At 39.7% G+C, this 10,974-nt stretch overlaps 1 protein-coding gene across 1 annotated transcript in view; it reads left to right on the forward strand.

Annotated features, from left to right (window-relative positions):
• The window catches only part of NUP42 (nucleoporin 42), a 513,730-nt gene that overhangs the window by 325,943 nt on the left and 176,813 nt on the right, over nucleotides 1-10,974 (forward strand). Inside the window, exon 5 of the mRNA XM_044065504.1 lies at nucleotides 5,511-5,597. Within this exon, the coding sequence (XP_043921439.1) occupies nucleotides 5,511-5,597 (87 nt within the window). The remainder of the gene's footprint in view (nucleotides 1-5,510; nucleotides 5,598-10,974) is intronic.

Below are 10,974 nucleotides of genomic sequence, written 5' to 3' on the forward strand. Positions count from 1 at the left end.
ACTTCTCTTGGCTGTACCTTTCCTTCTTGTTTGGTAGATTTATTTTTTCTGGTGTATTTGCTTTTTGATGGGGGTGTGCCATACCATACAATTGCTTCCTATTGTGGGGGCACCTGACATCTGGGGCAAGAAAAACTGATGTAATGGCTTCGGCTGCATGTTTTATACCCCTGACAACCTGACGTCATGGAAGAGACAGCATCTGACGCAGTAATCTGAAGACTCTGGTATTCAGCCCGGCTGAGGGCAGCCTGCAGGCAGATAACCCAATGTGATGACTGCAGCAGTGAAGTGAATACACTCGAACATCTACATTTATGGTAAGTGTACAGAACTGTACTTTCTGCCACTCAGGTTGTTTGCCATTCCATTAAATGTAGCTATGATGCAGCTAATGCCTCATCTAGGGCAGCTGCATCTGGTTTGGTCATGAGGAGATATTTCTGGTTGCACCTTCAGGCCTTACCTGAGGACATTAAGGCCAGACTTTTAGATTCTCCCTTAGACAACTAGAATCTTTGGCTCTGCTGCTGCAGAATTGTTTAAAACCATACAGGATAGAGCAAGGTTATGCAGGACCTAAAACAATTTTTGTTTCTCCTGTTCCTAGGTTTCAGTGGAACTATCCATTAAAATCTTACTTTGCCCATAGGCAGTCTAGACAACCTGCTAGGCGTAAGTTTTTATGCAGATTTTTCCAATCAAATCCACACAGAGTTTTAAAGGTCAAAAATTGCCTCCTGACAAATCTGTCGCTGTCTGGCATCCAGCCCCCCCTCCCCCAGCGAGATTTTTCTTTTAATCCAGCTAACCTTTTCTTTTCCTTTCATTTTCTGTTTGGCAACAGATAACCACAGATGTCTGAGTTCTCCCCATCATGGGTTATTTTATGGCTTAGAAGTCCTTTTCTTCATTTTCTGACCTTTTCAGCTTTCTGTTCCAGGAAGGAGGGTTGTGATGGCCCATCCTAAATCTATTATTTTTCAGCACCTTTCTCAAGGTTCATTCTTTCAGGTTGTTGTCTCCAGACACCATCCCTCTTTTTTGCTTCCCCAAGCTTATCTGGTTTCTCTGGATTTGAGGGATCCTTACCTCCATATTCCTGTTCACCCTCTCTTCATGATGCTTTTACTTTTCTCTGTTTCTCATTATCAGTTCTGTGCTTTGCCTTTTGATCTTTCTGAGCACCAGCAGTATTTACCAAATGTTTTGCCTCTGTAGTAGCCATCTGCATACTTCAGGGAATTCAGATATTCCCCTGTTTGGGTGACCTTCTTCTAATTCAAGCTCCCTGTCAGCACCTCCTCCTTCAAAATCTACACTTCGCTATGGATTTTCTGTGCCACCATCAGTCTCAAACTTCTGTATTGACTCCCTCTCAGGAACAAGTGCTTTTGGGTTGCCAGATTCAGACCATCCCAATGTTGGCTTGCCTTCCAAGATCCTCCTTTTGACTGCTTATTTCCAGTCTCCTCTTCCTTTTCCAGTTCTTCTGCAAGAAAATTTATCTGTGCTCTGTGGTACATGGCATCCACCATTCCCTTGATTACTTTTGCAAAACTTCATATGAGTAAATTTCAGTGGTGTCTTAAGACTGTTTGGCTTAAGCACTGCCACACTGTGGAGTATCTGGCCCATCTTACCTTGTCTCAAGCTCAAACTCCATTGGTGGATTAGGCAGATTTCCCTAGGTCCAGGTCTGCCTTTGCAGGGTTCTCTCATTACTCTGGAACTGTACATGGATGCTTCTGATCAAGGTTGGTGAGTTTCCCCCAGTAACCTGAAACTCTAGGGTCTTTAGTTCCAGCAACAGGTGTCCGACCATATCGACGCCAGAGATGACTGCTCTATTCCTAACTCTTGAGGCCTTTTGCTCTGTTTGGATTTCAGGTCCTCTAAAGGTTTTTACAGACCATATCAGACAATACCACAGTCATGTGCCATACCAACAGGCAAGATAGCATGGCATCTTACCTTCTTTGCAGGCTGGCTCTTCAGTCTTGGAATTTTGCAATCCACTGTCACCTGGTTCTTAAGGTGGTTTACATTCCTTCAGAGAGCAGTCTAATGGCAGACTCTTTGAACATGTCCAGGGCAAATCCTCACAAATGGATGCTTAACAGGGGGGTATTTCTGGACTTTGTACATTGGTGTAGTAATCTTCAGGTAGATCTTTTTCCTTCCTTTCAACAGACAACTTCCCCATTTCTCTTTGAGTGCTAAGTCCTTTGGCTTGGAGAGTGGATGGAATGTGTTTTTTTTTTTTTTTTTCTTGGAAGGGAATATCTGTATGTTTATCCTCCTCTTCCTCTAATTCCCAAGGTCTTGTAGAAGTTCATGTGGGACCCTCCTAGAATCTTGCTGGTGACTCCCTTTTGGCTCAGTCAGCACTGGTTCCCCATCTGTTTTATCTGACCAGGGGCAATCATCACAATTTACCTCATAAGATGGATCCTTCTCACACAAGGTAAGGGATCTCTCATTCACCTTCACTTGTCCATACTTCAACTGACACTTTGGGTAATAGGATTTTGATTCCTTTCAGGCACCAATTTTCAGAGGACTTGCTTTGGGCTTTGTTGGAGTCCAGAAAACCCTACATGGCTAAATAGAAGCAATTTTTTTTTTATTTGGTGTCTCAGGAATGACCTGGCCCCTTTTTCTTGGGGGGTCCCTATGGTCCTTCATTTGTATAAATTGCTGAATGCTGGTTTGGCATATTCTACTGGTAAAGTTTGTCTGTCATTTCTGTCAGTCTGCCTCTTGAGTCCACCTTTGGATTCTCATTTTGAAGTGAAACAATTCCTAAAAGGTGTACTTCATGTCAGGCCTCCAAGACCAATTCCTCCTCCTTAAGACTTTTAATTATGTTGACAAATTGAGCCACTCCTCTTTTGAGCCTGCCTTTTCTTCCCTGCAGCATTGTACTTGGAAGACTGTATTGTTGGTGGCTCTTACTTCTGCCAAGAGGGTTTATGAACTCCATGCTGTCATGGCAGTTCCCCCTTTTTAGGTTTTTCATGAAGATACGGTAGCTCTTTAAAACCAGTCCTCCTTCCATGCCCAAGGTGGTTAATGATTTGTCCTTGAGTCCATTCATCTTTCCTTCTTATTTCCACAGACTTCTAGTGAGAGGGTACTACATACCTTGGATTTATGTAGACAGCCGAGATATTACTTGGGTAAGATGAAACCAGAAAATCTCAGCAACTATTTGTCTGCTTTCATGCCAGTAAATTGGGTTTGACGGTGTCTAAGCAAACCATCTCCTTCTGGATTTCTAAGGCAATTTCTTTTTATTTTTTTCATGGCAGAAGGCTTTCTTCTGTTTGTGCTCATTCTACTAGCAGCTCTTGGAAGCTGGGGTCTATATTATATGAGCAAAGAATCTCTTCTTCGAACACATAATCGACATGTATGCAGCAAACGCTGTAAACTGTGAACGGCCATGTCCTCAAATTTTTTCCTGGGGGGGGGGATTTACATGGTCATAAAATAAAAAACTTTAAAACACTAATCAAGTGGGGGGCTTCACCCCCCAACTAAATATACCAACTCCGAGATTGCTCTACATTGAAGAAAAGGGTGATTCCTGATAACAGCCAACTGAATTTTTTCCCTAGGAAAAAAATCTAGGACGTGGCCATTTGTGGTTTACAGTGTTCTCTGTATGTGTGTCGATTGTGTTCGAAGAAGAGATTCTTCGATCACATAATATAGACCCGGAAGCTGTTACTTGGTCTTTTGGTCACACTTCTACCCAATGTTATAAGTTCGGTATCATTTCCGGGGCATGGCAGGATTTCCCAGGGCTATCCTTCATGGGTTTGTGGAGGTTATTTTCTGCCTTCTTCCCCCTGTACTTTCCAGTAGCTCTTGAACTCTGTCGAGAGATGAATACTGCAACATTGATCAGAAAGACACAGTTCAGTTCTGTAGAATCTTTGATTATTACGGAATGGCCTGCATCTCACTTTTGCAGTATTCTCTCTCTCTCTTCTGTCCCGTATTGTTTTCTTTTGCCCTATTTTTGACCAAGGGGTCCCTATTCCATTCTCATTTTCTTCCAGTTCCTTTCCTGGATGTGCATATTGTTTCTCTGGGGTTGTTTTGGTCCTCCTGGGGGACTTGAGTTTTGAGGATTAGTCATTCGTATGTTATGTACTTTACACCTTGAACATAGGGCATATGCATGATGTGCGATGCTTGGAAGTTGTAAAGACTTTGGTATGCTGGCTGGACGTTAGTCTTTCCACTGCAAGATAGCTCAAGAGTAAAGAATACAGCAACAGTGGGACATCTACTTTTATGGTAAGATATTACATAACTGTACTTTATAGACTGAACTAAAAACTTATTAGAGCAGATTTTTCACTTAGGGTTCCCCTGTCCATTTCTCTTTGCCTTTACTCTGTCAATCCCTGTTAACGAACGCAGCCTCTAGCGTGAGATCCAAATGTTGTCTATGCCTCATCCTGCTCTCTTACCTTTCCCTGTCTAATTATTTGCTCCCAGTACCTTGCTTCCTTTGCTAGTTTTCTCCAGTCAGTTCACACTGTTCTTGCCTAGTTTTTGTACCCCTGCTTGCCGTCATCCCTATTGGCAAAGTCTTTCTCCATTCTTGAACCACGTCCTGCTTTATCATCATCCCTTTCTACTTTGAATTATAACCTTTTGCTTGTGTTATGTATATGAGCCTTAACTGTATAGCTGTAAAATATCCTTTCAATTCAGATAGTCTTAAACCCCTTTGTTCTGGTGGAAGAATCAATTTATCCTACTTAACTCTTCCTCTACAAGATTAGTCCCCTTAACTCTCCTTTATTGTCCACAACTTTTCCTCTGGTTGATAAAAACAAAACAAAACAAAAATTGCCTGACCAGTATATAAAACTAAAGGGACTGAAAACATTTTCACTGATTTATCTTACTATTCATATCCATAAACAGCTTGCAGTTTCTCACTTTTTGTGTTATTTTTTTGCTTAGTTTCTTCCCACAAACCCTTAGCTGCCATAAAGGAAGCCTTTTAATCCATACTCCTAAATTTTTCATCTTGTGTCCCCATAAATATGGATATTGCAGAACCCATTTGTGTGTTGGTACATAATTTATTTTGTCTTAATTTATTTTGTATCCTGGAAAGACTTGAAACTGTCTCAAAATGTTCCACAACATCGATGTCCTTGTTTTTGATTTTTGTGGTACAAAATAATGTCTCCAAATAAAGCTAACTTTTCTGAGGTACCGTAATCTTGATAAAATACATGTCATTGTGTTTGCTGTTTTGTAATTGCTCTTTGCAGTGTTGATAAACAGTGTCCTGAATTTTTGCTTGGCACCCTAGTTTGGTGTGGTAGAGGAAATATTGGGCGGGGGTGAGATTGTTGCAGTAATACGAGATGCTAGCTTGCAAAGGGTCAGCAAAACAGTATGTTTTAAAGTTCTAAAAATTGATATAAATTTGGAACAAATGATGAATGTCTTGTATCTTGTCTAATCCATACTAGATTACTTCAGTACAGCAGTTAATAAATCAGTGGAAGAGCAGACTACTTCAACTGAAGACCCTGCAACTCTCATCTAAAGCATCACTGGTAAGACTGTGAGTAGTAGATTATTGTAAAAAGTATTTTTTCCTTCAGTAAATGTCATCTGCACATACTGAACTTTATGCCCACTACTTACAGACGTAGTAGTGTGTCCAGCCATGACACTGTCAACATGGGGATTTAAGCTGCAACTCAGGTGTCTAAGGGCTGGTCAGTATGAGTCTGAATTGAACACGGTGCATCAGCTTGCCTCTCACTTGACTATCTGCTTTTGGAAATCAGGGGATTCTGGGTGAGTTACTTTGCAGGCTGTCACGTATTGTGTTCATTCAACTTCATGTGATACATTTAGCTTACCTCTAAGGCTTTGAAAATGTTATGACCACAATTCAAAGTACTTCTTGATACATTGACAGGATTATTCCAGCTGTGTGAGACTGCTTACCCCTACATGGGAGGCTTGTTTGAATTGGGTGAGGGCTGCAAAGGCAACATTGGAGGACCACAGACTAATGTGCTAAAGAGGGAAAAAGTAAAAAGATTATTATTTTTTTCAGAGCTCACTTTCAAGTTGGGTTACATAAAAGATAGTTTAAGGGTGAATAGAATGTGTTATGTATGCATCATGACTTTTTGTGGGTAATATAGATGTTCTGTTATTTGCCGTGTTTGTCATCTTTTTTTTTTCTTATTCAAAAATTAGTTTTAAAAACAGTAATGCAAAGCTATATTAGAATCAGCATCATTAACAATGATAAAAATTTAAAGTAATGGAAAACTCTTTAGAACTATATAAAATATGCTTGGAAGGAAAAAAGTAAATATATTCAACTAATGTTTATTAACACACCATTAAATAAAAGTCAGTGCAGTTAAAGTTTGAGAATTCTTAATAAGCAGCCAATCATCGTAAAGATACATGTTCAAAAGGCAAAATTCTGTTGAAGTACATCAATGAGGGATAATACTTTGATCTAAGGATCGTTGGTGAATGTTTTAGGGTATATCCTGCTCTCTCTCTTTATTTTGGTCTCTCGGCAGTTTCTTTTAGCATAGACAGGAACTCTTCAGATTTTGGTGGTGAGATTGTCCTCCGTTGTTTTGTAGTTCTCTTTCTTGCCAGTGCTAAGATAGACCACAATAATTGAAGATTATTAATTTTCATCTTACAGTTTTATTTTACATAAAATATTATTATGAACTTTGATACTGAAAAAGTTATCAAACCATAAAGCTTTCACAAAGTCTTCAACCTTGTTACAAAAGAGTTTGAGAAGGGAGCAATCAAAAAAGATATGTGACCATCTGCAACATTTTAGAATATTGTTGGACATTCTGTTTGGCATTAAGAAGGATCTGTATAAAATTTTCAGATGAATATACACCAATAGTGGGACAAGAAGTATACCTAATAGAGCTCTATATTTGAGATTCTTTATCTTCAGGTAAAAGGTTACAATACTTTCCCAGAATTTGTCATTTAAATTGGTACCAAGTATTATGCATTTGTGTATGAGATTATCTACTATAGTTCTACTACAAATAATTTCCTGGAAAAGCTGAACGAGTTTAGGATTTTCTTTACGATATAAATGAGCAATCATTAAGGATTTATCTTGTGTCTGTGATGCTATGTTCTTCAACAGTTATCAGTCTTGAGACTTTAAATCTAATTCATTAAGTTGTTGTGGCTTTTTTGTATTCAAATCTTTGACATTGTTGCCAGTAAACAAATTCCTTGGATTCCCAAATTCTGTATGTAGATCTTATTAAAATCAATTTTAGTTGCACTAAAAGAAATAATTCTCAAACTAGAGTTTTAGATCTATTCTGCCAATAATTGTATTTTTTAATAATTTCTATGATTTATAAAGGTAGAGAATGAAAGAGTAGTGATGTAGTTACATTAAGTAATGTCATATGAAATATTCCTGGTTAGTGGAATTGCCTGTTATCCCATTATTTATGTTAAGGAGAGCAAAGTATAACATTTTTCAGTTATAGTTTGTCTGCCAGTTTATACTGAATGAAATTAATAATACAAATGACAGTGTTTGGCCAGTGCAGTAAGGCTTTCAGGAGTGGACAGTGTCAGCAAATAGCTACAAGTCCTCTCAAAGTTTAAAATATTCTCTAAAGGACCAGCCACAATGAAAAGGTTAAATATATTTATTAATAAATAATGAAAGAAAATGAAAATACTAAATATCCATTTACAATAAACACCAGAGTTTCAATCATAGGAAATATTAGAACACAGATGAATAGATTAACACAGATACAGAAAAACAGTACTTAACTAATCTCACTATATTTTCCTGAGTGATCTAAAGAATTACTATTCCCTGGTTCACTTACTAGGGCAAGGCGATATGAAGTGGGCAAGAGATTCTTCTTTGTCAGGATACAAAAACAGATTGCTAAGGGACTGAGAGACTTCTCTGTCTAATATCTAAACAATTCCATGCTGGTTTACAGAATGATATTACATCTGGTCATCTGATTGTTTCCTACATTGCCTTCATCACTAGAAGGTGCCAGGATTTAGCACATGTTTAGCACTGTTACAGTAAATATCTTGAGCTTTTCTAAAGTTTATTGTAACATGTGGCAGCTGTACAATGATTTTAACACTTCTGCTCTTCAAACAGAGACTAACAAACCATACTTGTTACAGACATTGCGTCTTTGGCTTCATTCGAAAAATTAAGAACATTCTTCAAAGTTAGCTGCAGCTAGAATGTGATTTAACTTCTCTTCCAATATTCTCTGTTGCAGTATATTAATTTCAGCAGTTACAATGCATACATTTAATTGGTTACTACATGCATGTTTCTTTTTTTTGTCAAGCAGGACCCATTGTTGATAAATTTTCAACACAAGAAAACCTCACAAACACATTTTCAATACAGGCATCTGTACAAATCAGTTTGAGATGCAAATGGCATAATTATTTTACCAAGCTCCAGCTAGCTGTGCATATGTTACACATTCACTACCTTACTTCTCCTGGCATAGCTGGCAATACCTCACATGCTACTCTTGTCTTTTCATGGACTGCTATATCTGATTTTCTCGCATCTGTTTTTGGAACTGTTGGTAATTGGTTATCCCATGTGATATAAACTTCATCATTCCACTGTAATGCTTTGTGGATGATCTTTCCAATGCTTCTCAGCTACTTCAGTATTGTAGTGTTTGCATAATCCCCAGTGCAACAGTCTTGCTACATTATTATTCCTTTTAGTATACAGACCCTCTGCTATTAGTATATTACACTTAGCAACAAGACTGTATTCAGTTCTGTTTTACAAAACCTGCATTTGTATGTTTCTCCCACATATTCAATGGACTTTGTAAACTAATGTGTACATAGTCCACTATCCTGGGCAGCTAATATGATTCATTCATATTTTGGTTTAAATTCACCTCTCCTTAACCATTCCTGCAACAGCTCCTGATCTGCATGAAGTTGTTTCAGGAGTCTTGTGGTCTTAGCCTAGTACCTACCTATGAACCTATCTGCCCGAGGGCATTTATAAGCCTAGCCAGAGTGTGTTGGCTTTCGCCGCCCCATTGATTAATTAACTGAGCCTCTGTCAAGCAGAGCTAATGAAGTGATCCCAGAGGTATAATTTCTGTTACCCATCCACTCGTCAAGGCTTCTCTTGAAGAGTGTTAGTGAAGGGCTCTGCCTAATGTAGTTAGGAATTTTGTTCCAAAGGATGGGGAGTCTCTGTGACAGGAATCTATCCCTCCAGCATGTTCTATTTATTGTTGTGGCGAGATTTAGCTCACTAGAGCGCATGGCTCACACTGACTTGGATTTCTTTAGGTGGAGCATATCCATCAATTCTGAGTTGGACATGGCTTTGTAAGTCAGGCAGAGATCACCTCTGTGTAAGTGATATGCCACCGAGTACAGCCGGAGTTTTTTCAGTCGGGCTGCACAGGACATATGTTTGAGACCAGTAATACTCTTGGTGAGGTGCTTTTGTGGTCTTTCCAGCTGTTGGAAATGTCTTGTGAGGTACATCCCAAATGGGGCATTGTACTCTATGATGGGTCTGATGAGTGACGAGTCGAGGGGCACTATAACCTCTTTATTTCTAGACGCAAACCCCTTAGTAATTAGATGGGCCACATAGAAGGATTTCCTAACTACTTTGGCAATATGATTGTCAAATGAGAGATTACTATCTACCTGGGTCCCCAGATCTCTTATTACCTCTTCTGTATTAAGGGGGCTGCCGCCTATGTGGTAATTCGTGGGTGTTTTGTTTTTCCGAAACGGGCTATGCATTTTTTTTGGCATTTAGCTTGAGGCCATGACTTTGACACCAGGTGTCTGTCTCAGTAAGGCCTTTTTGAAGGATGTCCGTGTCAGCAGGAGAGTCATTTATGGCTCCCAGTTTGCAGTCATCGGCGAACTTGGTTAGCCATAATCCTCCTGTGTTTGCCTATACTTCTGAGAAATATATGCCGAATAGTAGGGGTCCCAGAACCGAGCCTTGCGGGACACCACTTGTGACTGATTTAGAGTCAGACCTGAAGCCCGTTATTCTTACTGTGTGAGTTCTGTCTGTAAGTCAGTTGGCAACCCATCGTGTGACGTAGGGGTTTATGTTCAGGCTGGTGAGTTTTTCTATAATACACAAGTGAGGAATGGTGTTGAACGCCTTGGTGAGATCAAGGTAGGCTGTGTGAACCACCTTTCCCTCATCTGTGGCCTTGGTGACTGTCTCGAAGAAGTCAACCAGGTTTAGTAGGCATGATCTGCCCTTAACAAAGCTGAACTGGGTTGGATCAAGTGTTTGGAGGTTCCCAATGTCTTTGTTAATGAGTTCCATGATGATGCGCTCCATAGCCTTGCAGACCAGGCTAGTTAGGTTTATGGGGCGATAGTTACCAGGGTCAGTTGTGGCCCCTCCTTTGTAGAGCTTGAATAACCGTTGCTGTGCGCCATTCTATGGGCACGTAGCCTGTGTAGAGGCTGAGGTTGAGCAGCGTGTTTAGGTGGGGGGTTAGTTCGTTCTGTAGTTAGTGCAAGATGCAGCCTGGGATACCATCTGGCCCCATTGATGCTGTGTTTTTGGCTTTTGAAAGGGCTGTTTTCACCAGTGCTTCTGTGATTTCTGGGAAACTACACTTTTCCGGTATTGTTGTGGGCCCTTTTGAAGGTGAGAGGGAGGTGAAGTTTGCACTGAACCTATCTGCCAGGATGTTGGCAATATCTGTAGGTTCAGTATATTTTGTGCTATTTTGCACTAGCTCCGAGCATATCTGTGAGTTGCCACTTAAATTCTTGACATAGCTAAAGAAGGCTTTGTGGTTATCTTTTGAATCCTTGGCTATTTTTCTTTCGAAGTTAGCCTTGGATGATTTTATGAGGAACCTCAGTTTCTTACCGATACTGATCAGG

This window comes from Protopterus annectens, chromosome 3.part0 (genome assembly GCF_019279795.1).
Source record: "Protopterus annectens isolate FY-2018-M chromosome 3.part0, PAN1.0, whole genome shotgun sequence".
Taxonomy (NCBI): domain Eukaryota; kingdom Metazoa; phylum Chordata; order Ceratodontiformes; family Protopteridae; genus Protopterus; species Protopterus annectens.